This window comes from Neltuma alba, unplaced genomic scaffold, assembly GCF_004799145.2.
Source record: "Neltuma alba isolate B1F8T4 unplaced genomic scaffold, ASM479914v2 tig00004063_pilon, whole genome shotgun sequence".
Taxonomy (NCBI): Eukaryota; Viridiplantae; Streptophyta; class Magnoliopsida; order Fabales; family Fabaceae; genus Neltuma; species Neltuma alba.
The window spans coordinates 1,837-22,623 of NW_021633550.1; the positions used below are offsets into that span (position 1 = coordinate 1,837).

Sequence of the window (20,787 nt, forward strand, 5' to 3'; positions counted from 1 at the left end):
TTTATAAAAAAAAAAAGTTGAGGTAAGTTAGGTTTGGGCATACCATATTATATTATATAAATTAAGGTCATGAGTATGTTACCGAGGTTTCACGCTACTCTGGGTTTAGAAAAATGTGTTTATTGGCAACTTGGGCTTAAGCCTCTGACTAGTGCTAGATGCTCATCATCTTTGATGGGTATTTGGATAGAAGCCAAACCATAGTTTTAAAAGTGATTTTACGATATGCGAAATAAATATGTAGAGGAATTGTCTCGATTTATGAAAAATATTTTTAGAAAATACTTTTAGGGGTCCATCCAACACCCCTAAACATCATGTACAATATTTCCAACAACCACAGGTTAAGCAACAATAGTTCTCATGTTGCGACTTCAAGCCCAATTTTGACTATACCTTGGTGTGGGTTCCAAAAGTGCTTTACTATGGTTTGCCCATCAAAACTATGGTTTTGTCATAAGAAAAATTTTGTTGCTTTTTGAGCGAATTTGGATATCATTGTCAGCGAAATATTTTGCCCTATCACTGTCATCTTCACGCCTTCACATTTCTCCTTCTTTCTCTCCCTGGTTCTTTTTTTTTTTTTGACCGGTGTTCCTCCCCCACTTAAAATAATATTTCGCGTTGAAATTTTTTTTCATTTTCTAAAAACATATTAAATCTTATATTTTTTATAAATATATACACACATATTAGCAATTAATTAATATATTTTTATATATTATTTATTATGTTGGCAAAAGAAACTATTAACAAATTTATTATTCCAGTCCTTAACGTAGGACCTAATTAGTGTTCCCTCAACAATAATCAAGTAGAAGAGGGAGGAAGGAAATTAAAAAAGATGGTTATGGTGTTTTAAAAAAAAATTATATTAACTAATTTAATTTACATTCTTAATCTACTCAAATTAATTAATTAGATCTTACATGAAGGACAGTAGAGGAACTTCAAATAAAAATATAAATAAAAAATATATTTTATATATAATTATTATATTAACTTATGTCCTTTTTAGTAATTTATACCTACAAAAGTGTTTCTGACAACAATTATCTAAACATTCTTTCTTTATTAGAATCACTTTTTCATAAAATCTATTCTTCCAAAATCTATTCTCCAGAAGCTATTTTTCAAACCATGGTTGGTTCTATCCAAATGTCCCCTTAAGAGAATTTTTATTTCAACTTACATTAAAGCACTTTTTAAAGCATTCATGAAGTTTCTCAAACTCTCCCGGCCTGCAGTTCTATTATATCTCACATTTGCTACGCATCTCAGACCCCCTATGTGGGATATCATATGGGAAAATCATGCTCAAAATACCGAACAGATGTAAGAATTACTAAGGACAATCGATTTTTATTGTTTTTAGCTCCAAATGCCGTTATTTCTTCTCCGTGAAACCCCACAATGCACCAAAATAATGCTTTGTGCGAAATCAATCATTTAAAAACTATAGTTGTCATACTTTCACACAAATTATAGATATGGGTAAATTATTAGGTAAAATTTAGGCTTATCAATTATAATTTCAGCTATAAACCATGAAAGCTACTTGGGATCTAGCTAGGGTACGACTATTGATCAATCAATGAATTGAAGCAAAACAAAAGAAAGTATGAGAAAAGCTTGAAGATTTATGGCCTGTCTGGGAAGTGTTTAAAAGCACTTATAAACATGTTTCACGTAAGTCTAAAAAAGATTATTCTCTAATACTTACCTCATATTTCGTAAATCACAGTTATAAAGATTGTAAAGCTATTGAAAAGTAATTCTAGGAGGCAGTTCTCTCTGTTTTTTTTTTTTTTGATGTGATGGGAAAAGATGTTTTACCATACTTAAACCAGCTTCCCTAGACTGGTTTCAAAATTCTTTTTACAAAGCCAGGTGATAAAAAGAAATAGTCGACTAATGAACCTTTTTCAGTCAATTGATAAGCTTAAAAGACAATGAAAAATCTCAATGGTAACTGATAAAGCCCAATTTTTATATATTTTATCCCACAATAATTCAGGATTTAAATGATAATTTTGAGCTTAATTGGATTTTTACGCATTATTGAATTAATTGGTTGATTTTTGGATTTTGCATAAAACTTCTGATTTTGGAGTAAAAATATAAATATTTTGTGATTTCCTATTTTTGATTTGGAATTAATTTTTTCTATTTCTTTGGAAACAAGTCTCATATTTTTAGAAAGGTTATTTTTAGAAAGTTTTGCAATTTCTTGCCTAATTTTTGTGCAGATTTGATATTTGATTATATTTGGATATAATCTACATTAATGGATGCATTTAAATTCTTGTAGGTCAAGAAAGAGCATATGGGAAATCCAATGGTGCAAGATTGTTTCTTGGAATTTAAGCACAATCCAATGGCTAATATCAAATGGGTCAATTAATTACTAATGGGCTTGAGTTTTGGATCCAAGAAAATTTCTTTTTCTCCCCTAAAATAATCCCTCTAGCACGCCTAAGATCACTCTTTTCCAACTCTATAGAGACGCACGGATGAAATTCAACGTCAATTCTCTTCTTTCACCGTGTCATCAATTCACATCCTCTCCTATCTTACTCCACGTATAAGAAGCCATTAATCGTCATCACCCATTCAACTAATTCCCTTAATTCCCTTCCTTAGACACACATTCACTTACACCACACTTCATCATTCACAAGTCATCATGAACGTGAGTTTCAGGGCGCTTGGAGGGAAGATGAGTATGATGGCAGCTTAAGCTTGTTAGGGAGGCAACTTGGGAGGAGCATGGAAAAGACTAGAGCCTTGGGCTAGCACTTGAAGACAACAAGGAAGTGATGTTCCATTTATCTTTTTAATTCAAGGACTTGAGATTATTTAGTTTTAAATAATTTTGAGTTGTATTTTTGTGAGACAATTTAGTTCTAGATTGTCATTTTTATCCTTGGATTGGATTGATATTTGGATTTTATTTGTGTTGAGGCACTTGTTGGAATTTATGTTTAGAACCTTTGCGTTGTTAATTGAATTTATAAGTGAGTTTTCATTATGAGTTTAATTATCAATGTGGTTTGAATTGCAAAATTTGGGTTCTTTTGCCTCTTAATTGTTTAATTAAGTTGGTTAATTGTCTAATTGTTTAATTAGATAATTTCAAACATAATTTCCAAAATTAATTTGAATTATTTTATTGGTTTTAATAAGCTTAATTAACCAACCTTACACTGTTATGAGTTCTCTAATAGTTTAAGGGTTTTTGAAGTTGAGGGTTCCCTTTATTTCAAGTAGGTAATTAAGTTTATTAATTCCACTCTCTTATCACTTTCCTTTGGTCTAATTAACTGATTAAGGTTATGAAGGTTAAATCTATGCAAATCCTAAGTTGTCCCCTCTACCTTACCTGAAGACAACTTCTCAATTTTCACTTGTTAATTTTCTTTGCTCTTTAGTCAATTTTCTTCATTTATCATTTTAATTTTTTTCCCAAAAAATCCCCCCAAAAATTGCATTGCATTTATTGAGTTTAATTTAATTTTCACATAGATTTTAGGACATTTGCATTTTCCATTTAGAATTAGAATTTTGCATTTTAGTTTAGGTCCAATTTATTGCATTTTTTTTATCACCTGAATGTTTACCTAAAGAAACCCATAACTTGCTCCTTGGAAGTAATGACCTAGGTCGACCCTAAACTACAAATTAATTGGGACCTAGTTTAATTGAGTGCTTTGACGACAAGAAGCATCATCAATAACTATAACCAGTTAAATAACTCCTAACATTCAATTGTATCATACACAGACCATTGTATCATACATATAATACATGAATTTTCCCATTCTTGGTATCAAATCTTTACTGTGTCTGCATATTCTTGCTCTCCCACCCGCATCTTTCTAGCAGTGTACCATGAAGATCCTTGTCCCCTTAATGATCATGTTCTTCATCGTATTGGGGTTTTCTGAGGAAGCTGGATCAAATCCCAGTGACAGCGATCATCCATATGAGGCAATCTTCAACTTTGGAGACTCTTTAAGTGACACTGGGAATTTCTTATCCTCAGGTGCTCTTGCTTTCCCTGTCATTGGAAAGCTTCCTTATGGTGAAACCTTCTTCCGACATGCCACTGGTCGTTGCTCTGATGGACGTCTCATTGTTGATTTCATAGGTACGCTTTCTCCATGAGTTGATCTCAACATTGATCAAAAACTCCAGTTCATTGGAAAGCTTCCCTCTCATTAGTTTTCTTCTTTAATTATCATAATGATTAGAAAACCTCCAATTACTCAGCATTGATTAAAAAAATTAAAATTTAAAGTTTTATATTGTTACCAATAATTAGTTAATGGCCAGTAGAGATTATGAGGTAGGTTAGCTCTCTCTGTCTCTCTCTTCAATAAATTAATAATTAATTAAACATAATTCGGGATGAATTTTATTATTGTAGCTGAGGCATATGGATTGCCATATTTGACACCATATCTGAAACTAAGGAAAGGCCAAGATGGGCATCATGGGGTGAATTTCGCCGTGGCAGGGGCCACTGCACTTGATGCAGATTTCTTCTACAAAAGAGGACTTGGAAAAATACTGTGGACACATGATTTTTTAAGTGTTCAGCTTGACTGGTTCAAAAAGTTCAAACGCTCACTATGCACCACAAGACAAGGTGATCGACATTAATTGACTGATTGTGTCTAATTTTACTTTTTTACACTTTCATATAACATAAATACCTCATACCCCTTTTATAAGGCACATCGGACCATCTCATCAAAATTAACAAGAGATGGTTAAATTATTACTACCTCCGGTCTTAAATATAAGAGTTAGTTGGGATTGGATTTAATCCTAAATTTATAATATTTTCTCCAAAATATCCCTATTATTTGCAAGGAGTTTCCACCGAGGGATAATTCTAATGTACATGATTGAATAGGGTAGTTTAGAGAAGTCAACACATATTTGTCACAAATAACCAACTTAACTAATTTTCTTAATTATATCACTCTTATATTAAAGACCAGAGGTAGTAATTTTTTTAAATGAATGTTTTTTCCCCAAATTTGTCCACATTTAAAATCACGAATTATATCTTTAGAAGTGAAAAAGAAAAAGTGGCAACTTTAATTTACTTGGAAAATGTAATGAATAACCTATTTTGGTGATTTATACCACCCTTTTTTTGAAAAACAAAAGTGCCTTATGATAGCAATAGCACGTACTATATAATTTCCATGATAGCAATTTTTCTGTGTATCTGAAGATGCATGTGACAGATTGTGATAGGTACTTGAAAAAATCACTGTTTCTGGTGGGGGAGATTGGCGGAAATGATTATAACTACGCCGCTTTTGCTGGTGGCAACATTAATCAGCTTCTGGCAACCGTTCCTGTAGTTGTTGGAGCAATAACTAATGTCACCAGTGTATGTATATTATACATTTAAGTCTCAATCTATAGCGCAAATCATAAAACGTTTCATATATCGTTTACAAGAGTTGTTAGTTGGAAGATACATTAATTTCCAATATAATACTAGACACTGAAATTTAATTTGCGTATAATATATAATGTCCACTTGTTTTCCCTTAAATTTTTCTTCGTCAAATTGATCCAATTTTTATGTTTTTGACGAGTCATATCACTAAAGTTGCGCATGGGTAAAATTGTTTTTGGCCAATCCATAATAAATATGAAGATCTTATTATTTTATTTTATTTTATTGAAATCATTCTTTCAAAATGAAAAAGAGTATTAGTTAACAATGATATTTATTCTACATTTTTTTGTTTTAAAATAACATTATCAAAATCAGGGGGAAAATGGATTTAGAGATCTTCACATCTTCATATGAATGATTTCAAAAACATGCGCACCCTTAATGTTAAAATTTATATGTGTACATTAACAAGAAAGATTAACTAGCATGACTTGATTTTGAACTAGAACGACCAACTAAAATTCTAAAATTTTTATAAGATTGGAAGAATTAAAAGTATAATCAAAAGAGATCTAAATATGAGTGCTTATTAGAACTTGCAAACGTACATTAATTTGATTTTGTTTTTATATGTTTCATAGGAATTGATAGCTGAAGGAGCAGTGGAGCTCGCAGTGCCTGGGAATTTACCAGTTGGTTGCTCTCCTTTGTACATGACATTGTTTATGAGCCAAAACAAAGAGGACTTCGATAAAAATGGATGCTTGAAAAACTTTAATGCTTTTGCTCAGCTCCATAACAAGCAGCTCAATCTTGCCTTAGACACTCTCAGGAAGAAGAATCCTCAAGTTAGGATCATTTATGCTGACTACTATGGTGCGGCCAAACGTTTCATTCATAAGCCACAACATTTCGGTACGTAATAAATTCCAATAGTTCTTTCTAGAATTCTATATAAAGCACAATATATATATATATAGCTTGATAATTCCTATACAATATTAAAAATACCAAAAAAAAAGTTTAGCATGCCATTATATCTCTGTGTACACCAAATGTCCCCTAATCATAACCAATATAGAAAAAGATAAAATTTTTAATATAATGAATTATTATTCGTAAGTTATAAACAATATGACTGATTCTTTAGACTACTTGCAATGCATGGAAAACACATTTATTTGGTATGCAACCTCTTTTGCATTTATGTTAAACTTGACATGGGCTATTCCGTATAGCACAAAGTCTAAAGAATAAACTGTACTATTGTTCATGATTACTTATACTCCCTCAGACCCTTTTTAATTATCGTATGCAATGGATTTTTTTTTATAGTAATTGCTTTTTATGTTACCCTTTTTACATGCATTTTAATGGCTGAAAACACCTATTTGAACTATTTGTTGCCAAAAAGTGCTTGAATTTTACTTAAACACCCAGGTAAAATTCATCATCAGCGTATATAATCCTTTTTCAGTTGTATGCAAACTATCTACAATTATTTGCAAAGCAGAAAACATTTACGCATAGCTAAATATACATTGCGCCTGCTAAAGATGAGTTGCATCTGCTAAATTCAAATTCTTTGAAGCAAAAAAGGAAAAAAAAAATCCCAAATAGGTACTCTTCAGCATTTTTTTTCCTAGTTTTTCCCAACCCCTAGAAAGTAATATAACCATTAGGACATTTATACAGAGGGTAGGTTTGAAGAAAAGAAAAAAATTAGACAAACAATTTTCTTGATCTTCTTGAGTTTAGCTACTAAATACTACTTCTAATTCTTAATATAAAAACTCATTTGACTTTTATTTTGATCCACTTTGCCTATCATATTTATTCATTTTTTTCAGGTTAGTCCTTATAATAATAATAGTTATAGTCAATACACTTGATTACAAGGCTGTTTTAGGAAAGATAACAGCTATTTATTACAAATAACTAGCTTAATTAATTTTCTTATTTTACTCAAATTAATCAACTAGCTTTTATATTAAGGACCGAAGGTAGTACTATATTAGGGAATGAAGGGAGTAAATAATATATAGCTTCCTATGAGATCACAGCCATATTGTTAGAAGACTTAATTAGATATCAAAATGTCACCTAATGACTATAATATATTCATATATTGATTAATAATGGGTTAGGTTTCACTGGTGAGACTTTATTAAGAGCATGTTGTGGAGGAGGAGGGCCATTCAATTTCAACAATTCAGCGAGGTGTGGTCACATAGGCTCAAAGGCATGCACGGACCCTTCCATTTATGCTAATTGGGATGGCATTCACTTAACTGAAGCTGCTTATCGCCACATCGCCAAAGCTCTCATTGAGGGACCTTTCTCACACCCTCCTCTCAGATCCTCCCCTTTCAAGATAGCCTAGAATATTATTTTAAAGGCAGAATTATTATATTCTTAAATATTCTAAAACAAATTAAAATAGTGTTTTGAATAAATTTGGTTTGATTTTATTGTGATGATCGTTGGATGATGATGATGATCAAAGGAAGAATATTAAATCAAAGAGTTTTTCATTCTTGAGGAACGAATGTGTAAAGATCGGTCATCGATCCACTCATTCTTATGTATGCCCTAAGATAATTATATTCATGATCTCAAGTTGTGAAATATACATGCCCTGGTTCCGTTTTGTTTCCTTAAGTTATAATATCGTGGGTTGAACAAATCTCATATACAATGTAAACTCACAATTAAGGATACACTAAGTACTGCTAAATACTCAAAAGCCAAAAAGGATCAAATTTCAAACTATATTTAAATCTCTTCCCACTTGTCTTTTCCTCAAAACAAGATGATACCATAGTGTCATTGGTTCTGTTAATGATAGCCCATACTCAATCATTTTACCTATTGCGTAGAACTGTTCTTAATTGATCAATAATTTGTCCGACTATATAAAAGTAACCCCAAAAAAAATCTCCAACAGATGCAGACAATTCATTATTCTGAAACTTTTCTATTATTGTTAAACCAATTCCCCTTATGACTAAATTCTAAACAAAATAATATTAAGTTAATTTGGGGGGGGGGACAGAACCAAAAGGCTGGTAACGAATAAACTTTTTAAATAATGAAGGAAAAAGTTAGAAATGCATTAAAAGCAAGCACATGAATGATGATTGTTGGTAGTGCTAGGATTAGTTTATCATCAATTTTGGCTATATCTTATCTAAAAGCTAAGTGCTTACTTCATTCTATATAGATGGAAATGGAGGGGAGAAATTTTAATGAATTCAATTTAAAAAATTGAACTTTGGCACAAATTTTTAATTAATTTTTCTTACTCTTTTATTTCTCCAGTCTTAAATATGCGACTCATTTTGTAATATAATTTGTACTACAAAATGAGTTTTATATTTAGGACTGAAGGAGTATCTTATATATTTTCTTCATTAAAATTTTATAACCCTAGTTTTTAATTTTTTTTTTAAATTAAACTTGTTAGAAAAAAATTTCTTACTGTCCCCCCAATTTCCCTCATACCGAAAGACCCCCCAAAAAAAAAATAGATTTTGAAAACTTTATTCATTCTCCCATATGGTTTTTGATCTATTGACAACACAAGGCATTGCCGCGCCCCCATTGGTTCATTTCAAAGAATTAGTTTTGATTTGACTGAATAACAAACAAAATGAGATATCAAAATATTCCCTCAGTTTTAAATATAAGATATATCTTATAATATAAATTACATAACAAAATAAGCTTTATATTTAGGATTGGATGAGTAGTAGATTATGGCAAACATTGTTTTTATTACAAACATTAAATGTTTGAGTTCTAAATTTATCAAAATCATATAACTTTCACAACTTAAAGAATGCTTAAAATCATAATTCTAGAACTCATTAATAAAGTCTTAACATTGATAGCAGAATTTGGTTTAACAAACATTGATGGAAGAATTTGAATATATAATTCTTGCAGAGTGCATAAACTATACAGACACACAATAAATTGAGCCAAAATCTCTGTCAATATTGAAAACAGACATTCACATAAAAGGTACACTATATTAAAGAAGTTTGAATATGAGTTGTTTTGATGGAATTGTAATTGTTTTTATTTTTTCTTATTTGAGTACACCATATTAAAAGATCGTTTCTTAAAAAACATATTCATTAAGGTTAGGATAAAATACATATATTATTTGGGTATATCTCTAGAAATAGGAAGGACTAGATGATAAGGGCATACTTTACAATAAAATAGACATTTAGAGCATATTGGATTAATTATTTAGCTTATTTTATATAATTTTCTCCATAAATCTAATTGTTAGGATAAAATATAATTTCGTAACAAACCTGCTCATATATTTTTCTATCTTGCAGGGAAAATTTTAAAATAAAAGGAAAGAGACGAATAATTTATTTTATCTCATTTTGCTTTCACTTTTTTCATATTTCCTCTATATTCTGATCAAATAATTTATTTTATCTCATTTTCTGAAATTATTAATTATATAAAATACTTTTATACAATAACGGAGCCATCACTGGATCCAAAAGACCTCGTCTTTTATACTACCGTTACGAAAATCGGCCCCATCACTCAAAATCTCGGATGATAATTGCTGTCCTCATCATGATCAGCAGCAACAGTTGACCCAGCCCAAAGTCATAACACAAATAAATATGACTTCATGCCCACACTAGGATGACGAATTTTGTTAATATGATTTGACTTTATGCTATTTGTAATATGTTTTGAAATACATAAACATTGATAATACTACTTAATATGTTTTGCAATACTACCTCCACATCCACTCCTAGAGATTTAATTTAGTTTCAAACTCTTAGTCATTTTGTCTTACAAAAATATTTCAAGAAAGATAACATTTATTTATTACAAATAACTAACTTAATAATTTTTTTTAATTAGTTATTTAACTAGTATATAAACATTGACAATATAGCAAATTTTATTAAATATGATGCCACAAAGAAATAAAAACAACTGAAATACTAACTTTGGTTCTTGATATAAAAGTTACTAACTAATTTAGAGATATTAAGAAAATTAATTAAGTTGACTGATTATAATAAACGTGTTGGCTTTTCTAAATCATCTCATTTAATCAAGTGTTGTAACTACTCCTTGGTGAGAACTTTTCACAATCAATAATCATATTTTGCAGTTAAAAATTATAAATTTGAGGGACAAAGTAAATTGTTGTATTATACTTAAAATTAAATTCAACTTTTCAACTAATTTTTATATTAAAAACTAGATAGTAATTTCGAGTATTAAAACACTAATAATAACTTATCATCATCATCAACATTATTATCTTTATTATTTGCCAATTAAATTGCACAAAATATCACCGACAGCATTAAATCCAAATCTACCTACTTTATATTCAATCTACACAATCAAAGTCATCTGTCTGAAGGGCCTTTACAGGACAAGTTGCCAGAAATTAAGGGTTACACGCATACAGATATATATAATTGGACAAGTTTTTTTTTTTGACCAGATATAATTGGACAAGTTGTCATTAGATTTTAGCATAAAATTAATGACCATAATTTTGTTTCAGCTTTGAAAGCAGACATACAGGTCTCAACATGTATATTTAGTCTATAAAATTTTGTCAAACGTGCTGAAAAAAATGAGTGAAGTACTTTCGGGGCTTTGGCCTTAATATTATATATATAATACAAATTAAATAGCGGTCTCAACTATATGGACTACAGTATTCAAGAAATATACGTCTTTTGGTTTTATTCAAAACAATATTCATAGTAATTTAGGCCTCCAGAAAAGAACATTCGTTATTGACTAGACAAGATTGAGAATGACAACTAAGGGGATTGGATTTAATGAAAAAGGTTGGTCCCTCATAATATGATAAACCCAAATTTGTATTTCTGCGAGAGGTATTGACATTTAATGACATCATATATTTTTGTTGGTCCTTGATTTTATACAATTAAATCTAGTTACACAAACAAGCATGTTAACGCCAGACTTGAGCTTGAAATCTCATTTGAGATTAACGGGGGTGTTGTCATTGGGGGAACTTGCTGTTGACCTCTTGGTCCTTGATTAGTGTGAATTTGTTAAAATGACTTATATTCTACAACAGAAAAGTACAAAATTATAGAGGAAAAATCATTTTCTCTCGTTGAATTATAATTTGCTTTTCCATATTTGAATCATATTTTAGAATTAATTAATAACATGTATCGAAACGTCTTGATAACATCAGGATAATTTGGCAGTAATTTTAAAATATAAATATTAACTATGAGAAATATTATTACAAATATTTGAGTAATTAAAATAATGTGAATAATAAAATAGAAACAGAACATAAAGTACTAAAAAAAAAGGTATTTTACACCCGTTAGAATGGGCATTGATAACAGAAAGACAACCGGTACAGAAACGGGTGGTGTTAAAAGTCTACATATTTTACACCAGTTAGGAAATCAAAGTAAAAAAAAAAAAGATTTTAATACTGGTTATTGTACCAATTGGTGTAACCTTTGAAAGTTTAAACAAGAAAAGGTCTACTTCTTATACCATCGATCTAAGAAGTGGATCTTTTTTTTAATTTGATTTTCTTATACTAGTTAGTTTTTTTTATGAGTGATTTTTTTTTTCAAATAAAAAAAACTGTGAAAACACAGGTTAATAGTTAACAACCAACTAGTATTAGGGCTTAGGAAAATAGCTCATGAAGGAGGAAATAAACATAGGAAGATGAGCTATCAGTAGTCAATGAGGAGAAAGGAAATGAAGGCCAGTTCTTTTTGCAAAGATGAGCTAGATCTCTGACGAGTACTTGGTCATTCAAGGTACTACAACTCGAATTTGATCATACTTGAATGACCAAATATTTGGTAGAGTTCTTCATCCTATTTAACAGATTAATGGATAAACATTCAGAGTTGATCTCGAACAAAAAGAGACCAGTATTAGGGTTTAGGCAAATAGCTTATGGGAGAAATAAAACGGCAACGATGTTAGCTACAGTGAGAATAGAATAGTGAAGGCAATGGATGGCAATCAAAGATGACTTAAGCGCTCCATGCTATCTCCACACAGCTCCAGAGGTGAGAATGCACCTCTCCATGTTCTGAGACCACGGAATTAAGGGTGGTTGGGGCTTATTCATAGCTAAGGCAAAAGCTGAACGTCGGTTGATGTAGAACTTGTTGAAAACTCATTCTACATCGAACACAAGATAACAAGTGTCAATTAGTTAGGGACAAAAGCTGAACTCATGACTGGTGTATTTTTCTTTATCTGTATTTACCTGGAAAACGCAGTGATGACAAACGACTATACATTCTTTTGGCCAAAGACTCAGCCAAAAATCAAAACAAATAATTTTTAATTTCGTTATCAACTATATAGATGTGTTGACTTTGAGATTTGAACATTTCCTCATATATATTTATAACGTTATTTCTCCATGAGACGACAAATTCAATGACGTCTAAGAATCATCACAGTGGTGATAAATTCTACTCACCAAAAAGAAATCATGTCTCTAGAGATTAATTACTACATGGAAAGAATATTTTTATTCCATCAGTAAAAGTGTCTGGGAGTCTTCCAAGTCTCTCTATTCAGAAAGTAACAGGGATGGCAATTCAAGCCTGACTTACCGTATTGACTTCGTCTTTATCTTAGCTTATTTTTTAATCAGTTGGATAAATTAACGTTTTTTTAATTCTTTTATTTTATATATTCTCTTTATTAAAATTTTATAACCTTATTTTTCTAATTTTTTTAAATAAAACCCATTAAAATTTTTCCTCCCCTCCATTTCTCTCTCACAAAACATAGGGTTAAAGTACCCATTTAATTACCTGTATTGGAAATCATTTTATTAACAGAACCCCTGTGACATGGTGAATTAATGGAGATAATTTGGAGAAAAAATATATTCGAGTCTTGTGTATAGGACCAAAACAAACTACTCAACTAGCTTGTTTTCTTTTAATTAAAGAGGCAAATAGGATTACAAGTAGGATTGAAATTGCGTCTTCCTACATAGAGCTTTTATGCTACTGAGCTGTAAGGCGATGGACAATTAACTTTTACATTAAAAATGGAGGGAGTAATAAGGCATTCATGGTTAAAGACAATAAATATCACCTCTCACACTTTTTTTTGTAAAATAATATCCTTAAACTTCTAATTAAATGTATTGATAATTATCATAAACTTTTCTGTGTTGTGCACCAAAATTAAGAAGATATATAACATTTTACCCATATCTTTATATTGAGAGTTCAAGATGAACTTTAGTATAACATCAAAATAAATTATTTTAGTATCAAATGAAGAATTAGACGACCAAATGATGAAGGAAGAAGCGCGCAGAGACACACAGACACACAGACACACAGACACACACACATATGCGCCCTGAAAATGATTTGGAAGAAAGTCTGGTTCACGAGGAATATTGAATATTCTATCCAGATCAAGATAACTTTGTCTTATTAGATAGAAAGAAAAACTTTGAAATGGTCTTCAAGTTCCCATAGCCAACAAGTTATACCAAAGGTGCTAAGAAGAATATATAGGTTGACCAAATCAAAGCAATTAAAATATGGAAGATAAAAGAGCCAGTGCGCCTATAAATAAATCATTTATTTGCATAAACAGAACACAAACTTGAAAGCTGATCAGCACTACCTTTGTTTGCATATTTCAACTTACAAGTTCATAGCTTTCCCTTTTTGCTATCCATGCAAAATCCTGTAAGGTTCTCAAGCTGCAGAGGCGTGGCCTTTGAGGTCAAGCCTCATGCAGATCCTTTAGCCATAGCCAAAGCTGCTGAACCAGAACCACAAAAAAGCAATTGGCTTTGGCCTTTTTCTTCTTCCAAAGTGTTCCCTTCCTCAGTACAAAGATCTGCCAGCAAACCCAGCAGCCATTTCTGTGACCTTGAACCAGAAGAAGAAGACGACGGGGATACTATTCTTGAAGATGTCCCAGAAGAAACCCACGACGTTGAGAACCAGCAGCCTGTCATGGTCCCACTTCCTAGCAAGCGTGAACAAGTGCAAGCATCAAAGCCTGCACGAAAGAGCGGATCGAGACTGTCCATCATACTGCTAGATCAAGCTTTTCACTGTATACAAGAGGCTTTTCGTGCTTAGCTTGATCCTGAATATAACTGGCCTGGTTCTTGCAGCAACAGGCCATTTCCCATATGCAAGAAATAGGGCTGCTCTTTTCTCTATTGCCAACATACTCGCTTTGGTTCTATGTCGAAGCGAGGCCTTCTTTCGTGTTGTGTTTTGGCTTTCAGTGAAGCTCCTTGGTAGGCCATGGGTGCCTCTTCTTCTCAAAACTAGCACAACTGCTATTTTGCAAAGCGTAGGAGGCATACACAGTGGCTGTGGTGTTTCCTCTATTGCTTGGCTCGTATATGCTTTGGTTCTCACTCTTAAAGACAGAGACAACACTTCACCGGCGATCATAGGCGTCGCGTCGGCCATTCTTGGCCTTCTTTGCCTCTCTTATCTGGCAGCATTCCCACTGGTTCGCCATCTCCATCACAATGTATTCGAAAGAACTCACCGTTTTGCTGGCTGGACCGCTCTTCGTCTTCTCTGGGCGTTCATCATTCTCACAATCTCCTATGACCCGAAATCCAAATCCTACACAAGCCAACTTGGGTCTAGGTTGATCAAAACAAAAGAATTTTGGTTTACTGTAGCCATCACATTCATTATAATCATCCCATGGTTCACAGTTCGACGTGTTCGTGTCAATATCTCCACCGCTTCCGGCCACGCATCGATCATCAAATTCAATGGAGGAATCAAAGCGGGAATACTGGGAAGAATCAGTCCTTCACCACTCTCAGAATGGCACGCCTTTGGGATAATCTCAGACGGAAAGAAAGACCACATGATGCTTGCTGGTGCAGTTGGAGACTTCACAAGATCTCTAGTCTCGAATCCACCAGGCCGCTTGTGGGTTCGGCAAGTGCACTTCGCAGGCCTGCCATATCTGGTGAACATGTACGAGAGAGTGTTGTTGGTGGCCACTGGTTCAGAAATCTTCGTGTTCCTCTCGTTTCTGTTGCAGCCATGTAGAGCAGACGTGAATTTGCTGTGGGTGGCTAAGGGGATTGAACAGAACTTTGGGAATGAAATCAAAGGAATGATGAGTGGGCATCCAAAAGAGAAGGTGATAGTTCATGATACTGCTGGTCTTGGGAGGCCAAATGCGTCTGAACTCAGTGTGATCACAGCCAAGAAGTGTAATGCTCAGGTGGTCATCGTCACCAGCAATCCTGAAGGAAGCAGAGATGTTGTGAATGCCTGCAAGAAAGCTGGGATTGCAGCATTTGGACCGATATGGGATTCTTAGTTTAATTTCATTTTCTTCTTATCAAGGAATTAATTTCCTTTGGTACGTGCTGTCCATTAATAATGTTCCTTTCCTCTTTAGATGTTCGTATTCATACGTGTTAGTTTTCGTATCGGGTTTGCCAGCTCTGATGATTTGCACCAAAATTTACAATATGTATATATCCGATGGCTAAATCGCCAATATTGGCTTTTCTTATTTTTCATTTGTGTTATATAGGGAAAACCATTTTGTAATTATCTGTATATATATATATATATATATTTTTTTTTTTCAGGGATGAGGTGTCTAACTACTCCGGAGGTATACACAAATGAGTATCCAGCGCTTGAAATTTTTTTTGGCTCTTATATATCCTCAAAGTGTTATTTTGTAATATTTCCGCCCTGAACCATTATCCGCAGTCAAGTTTGACCATTAAAGACACTAGCCAAACTGTATAATTTAACGGTCAAATTTAATATTAACGACCGGGTATTTTTGCCATGAAAATAAACTTTCATGACGTATAATAGCAACAAAAAAAAAAAAAACTTTCAGCTGTTGGGTGTTACTTCATGAATATTTGAGGTATTTAAGCACATTATCCCCTTTTTTTATTATGTATAATTTGGTAAATTATATTTTTTCTGGATTAAATCTTTTAATTTTGCTTTGTTAGCATTATTAATGTTAAATTTTTTTAATGTTGATGATATATTTCCTTTGTTCTTCCCTCTTAAAATGGGGCATGAATATTTTAGAAGAGTGTGTGTGTATTGGTCTGACAAGATTTTTTGTATATTTAGGTGGTTCGTTTTTTCCCGAGAAAATTGGTTATTATATGTAGTGCTGTAAAAATTAATAGGAAAGAGATATGAAAAAGGCCCTCCCCTCCCCCCCAAAACACACGACACTCTTATCGTTGCTTACTTATGTGTTTTTTCTAATTAGTAGATGCCACGTAGCTTTTAAAAATTTAATTAATATCCCCAAATTGACAAAGGTTGATTGATATTGGGAAATAGAATTGGTCAATATGAGATTCTTTACATTAATTATTATCCCAGATGTGCCTTGATGGTAATTATTGAGGTGCATTTTCCTGATTTTACTACCTCCGCTGCTCAATATAAAAGCCAGTTGATTAGTTAAGTTAGTTATTTATAATGAATATATGTTGTCTTTGCTAAAAATATCCTTACTAATCATGTGTATTGGCTAGAATTACCATTATTACAAAAACTATATTGGGAAAAAATAGATAAATATGAGAGACAAAATAGATTGAGATCTTATATTTAGGACCAAAATAAAAATCAATTGAGCGCTTGCATTAAGAACTGGTATTGTTTGCAAGTTTAATGACTTTTAATTTCCTAAATATTTGCAGGAACATCTTTTCAATGGAAGCTGCAAACTGTTATTCAATAGAAAAGAAGATAAACAAGCTCAGATCACTCAACTGTGTCTCCCTCCCTCCTAAGAAAGGTATTGGTTGATCAAAGTTAACACAACGTAACTATCATTTCTCTATTCATATGTCCCGTCTAAAATATAAAACATTATTAACCTATTCACACCGATCAAGAAATGTTAGTTAAGTCATTAAATGCACCATAAATTGATAAAATTTTGCCTATTTTACCTTCTTCAATAATGTGATTGTGAAATTTTCTCATCTCCCCTACATTTAAAACTCTATCTTCCTCATAACAGGGGATAACAAAAAATTATAATTAATTATGCCCTGTCAACTTCTCATCTTGTGGACCAAAATTTTTTTCTAGGAGACTTTTTATATTTTGGACCATAGAGAGTAATAAGTGAGCATATATAATATTCTCTCTATATATGAAGTCCCTAAGACCATGGGAAGTTTAAATAGGCTAATTAAATGACTAAGGGAAGTATGTTCCATAGTTTGGTGGTCCCTTTTAAAAGTGCTACTACATCCGCTGCTTATACAAGAGTTAGATAATAAATTTCTAGATATTGAAGAAATGAATTAAGCTAATTATTTGTAATATTTGTGTGTTGTCAATCCTAAATTATTATCTTAAATCATGTGCATCTGGAACCATCTTTTAGTAGGAACCTCTTTAATATGTATAATTAATAGAAATATTTTAATGAAAAAGTTATAAATTTGGAAGATAAAGTGAATTGAGGTTCTATGTTTAAAACTAAATACAACTCCTAACTAACTTTTATATTAATTAATAAATAAGAGGTCAAGGCTTTTGAATTTGGCCTAAGGCATCATTTGCCATAGCAACTTCTTATGAATTTCAATTCTTTCTTATTGAAACACTAGGAGGGGATTCAATTTCAGTTACGATATGATGTGCGAACCGATTCTTCACAAAATAGTTGTTACTTCAGACATCAGTCACAAGATAACCTGCCAAAATTTAAACTGCTCCGATATGAGCAGATGTTGAAAGAATTTCTCCAATTAAGATAAGATATGTAGCCTGAAACTTTCTTTATTCTTGAGATTCTTTTCGTCTAACTTCAGAGGATAAGGCACATTATTCTCCCCAAGGATAAATATCTCTTTAGTCTCTAGCATTTCCTTGTTGAAATCAAGAACTTCAAATCATCCTCTTTTGGGAGTCATTAGAATAAAGCAGAGGTTTCTGCCGCGAGAACTTGGTGGACAGGAATGCTTGATCGACTAGAACCATCTATTGAAGCAGAAGGCCCCAATACAATGAAAGTTTCCAAACAATGAGGACACTGAGGTGAAAACCAGACTATGTCTATGTAAATTAAAGCGAGTAATAAAAATGACAATTATATCATTTCAAATATATATACTACCTCCGGTCCTAATTATAAGACCCAGTTGACTTATTTGAGGAGATTAAGGAAGTAAGTTAAGTTAGTTATTTGTAATAAATAAGTGTTGTCATTTCTAAAATATCCTTGCTAATTAAGTATATTGGCTAGAACTATCATTATTAGAAGGATTATCTTGGAAAAAAATGTATAAATATGAGAGATAAAATGGATTGGGGTCTTATAATTAGGACCAAACAAAAAGTCAAACGGGGTCTTATAATAAGGACCGGAGGTAGTATAATTAATTATCAGAATCTACTTGCTATTGTACCCTTCAGTAAAATAACAAAAAACTGTAACAACTCTTTGCAAACATAAATCAAGAATCCCATATGGGTCCAAATACTGGTATCCCAGCTTTCTTGCAGGCATTCATAACGTCTCTACTTCCTTCGGAATTACTTGTGACAATGACCACTTGAGCATTACACCTCCTGGCTGTGACCACACTGAGTTCAGACGCATTTAGCCTCCCAAGAACAGCAGTATCATAAACTATCACCTTCTCTTTTGGATGCTCACTCATCATTCCTTTGATTTCCTTCCCAAAGTTCTGTTCAATCCCCTTAGCCACCCACAAGAAGTTCACGTCTGCTCTACATGGCTGCAACAGAAATGAGAGGAACACGCAGATTCCTGAACCGGTGGCCACCAACAACACCCTCTCGTACAGATTCACCAGATATGGCAGGCCTGCGAAGTGAACTTGGCGAACCCACAAGTGGCGTGGTGGGTTCGAGACCAGAGATCTTGTGAAGTCTCCAACTGCACCAGCGAGCATCATGTGGTCTCTCTTTCCGTCCGAGATTATTCCCAAGGCGTGCCATTCTGAAAGTGGTGAAGGGCTGATTCTTCCCAGTATTCCCGCTTTGATCCCTCCATTGAATTTGATGATCGCTGCGTGGCCGGAAGCGGGGGAGACCTCGACGCAAACCCGTCGGACTGTCAACCATGGGATGATTATAATGACTGTGATGGCTATAGTGAACCAAGTCTCTTGTGTTTTGATCAACCTAGACCAGAGGTGGCTCGTGTAGGATTTGGACATTGGGTCGTAGAAGATTGTGAGTATGATGAAGGCCCAGAGGAGAAGAGCTGTCCAGCCAGCAAAACGATGAGTTCTTTCAAATACATTATGATGGAGATGGCGAACCAGCGGGAACGCTGCAAGAGAAGAGAGGCAAAGAAGGCCAAGAATGGCCGACGCGATGCCAATGATCTCTGGTGAAGTATTGTCTGTGTCTTTAAGAGTGAGAACAAAAGCATATACGAGCCAACCAATAGAAGAAACGCCACAGCCACTGTGTATGCCTCCTACACTTTGTCAAAGAGAGGTTGCACCAGTTTTGAGAAGAAGAGGCACCCATGGCCTCCCAAGGAGCTTCACTGCAAGCCAAAACACGACACGAAAGAAGGCCTTGCTTCTACAGAGAACCAAAGCGAGTATGTTGCCAATAGAGAAGAGAGCAGCTTTATTTCTTGCATATGGGAAATGGCCTGTTGCTACAAGAATCAGGCCAGTTATGTTAAGGGTCAACCAAAGAACGAAAAGCCTCTTGTATACAGTGAAAAGCCCTTGATCCAGCAGTATGATTGACAGTCTTGATCCGTTCTTTGGTGCAGGTTTTGATAGTTGCAATTGCTCATGCTTGGTAGGAAGTGGGATCATGGCAGGCTTCTGGTTCTCAGTGTCGTAGGTTTCTTCTGGGACATGTTTGACAGAATCATCGTCTTCTTCTTCTTCTTCGCTTTCTACTTCGATGTCACAGAAGTGGCTACTGGTCGTGCTAATGGATCTCTGAAAATCGGAAGGAAAAACTCTCGAAAAGCCGAAAGAATCTGTGCGAAGCTTGGCCTCAATGGCTAACTGGGTTCTAAAGCTCGGGAACTTTACAGGGATTTCCATGGAATGAGTTGTAGTTGGATTGCTAGGAACTCAGAAATTGAGATGTGGAAGCATGGCAATTGGTTTTCCGTGTTCCCTTCCGTCCATAGAAATGTTCTGATTATAGCCACTTTATTTTTCTTCTTTTTTTTCTTTGTTTTTTTTTTTTTGAATTTTTGGCCGCCTTTTGTCGCTCTTGATAGTTTGTACTTTAAAACTATCCTTTGACTCTATCAACCAATACAGATTGTTTGGAATTTTTTTTTAACAGTTT

The 20,787-nt window shown here is 33.3% G+C and overlaps 1 protein-coding gene and 2 pseudogenes across 1 annotated transcript; 2 read left to right on the forward strand and 1 right to left on the reverse strand.

Moving 5' to 3' along the window:
• Positions 1-3,825: 3,825 nt before the first annotated feature.
• On the forward strand, positions 3,826-7,888 carry LOC114743603 (GDSL esterase/lipase At5g45910-like). The gene is made up of 6 exons (XM_028931822.1): positions 3,826-4,150; positions 4,430-4,651; positions 5,262-5,410; positions 6,067-6,340; positions 7,573-7,823; positions 7,857-7,888. Exons 1-5 carry the CDS (start codon positions 3,892-3,894, stop codon positions 7,806-7,808), a joined length of 1,140 nt encoding a protein of 379 aa, XP_028787655.1. The 5' UTR covers positions 3,826-3,891; the 3' UTR covers positions 7,809-7,823; positions 7,857-7,888.
• A 6,278-nt stretch (positions 7,889-14,166) lies between these two features.
• Positions 14,167-15,802, forward strand: LOC114743600 (adenylate-forming reductase 03009-like; annotated as a pseudogene).
• Positions 15,803-18,947: 3,145 nt separating this feature from the next.
• Positions 18,948-20,534, reverse strand: LOC114743598 (adenylate-forming reductase 03009-like; annotated as a pseudogene).
• Between the last annotated feature and the right edge of the window lie 253 nt (positions 20,535-20,787).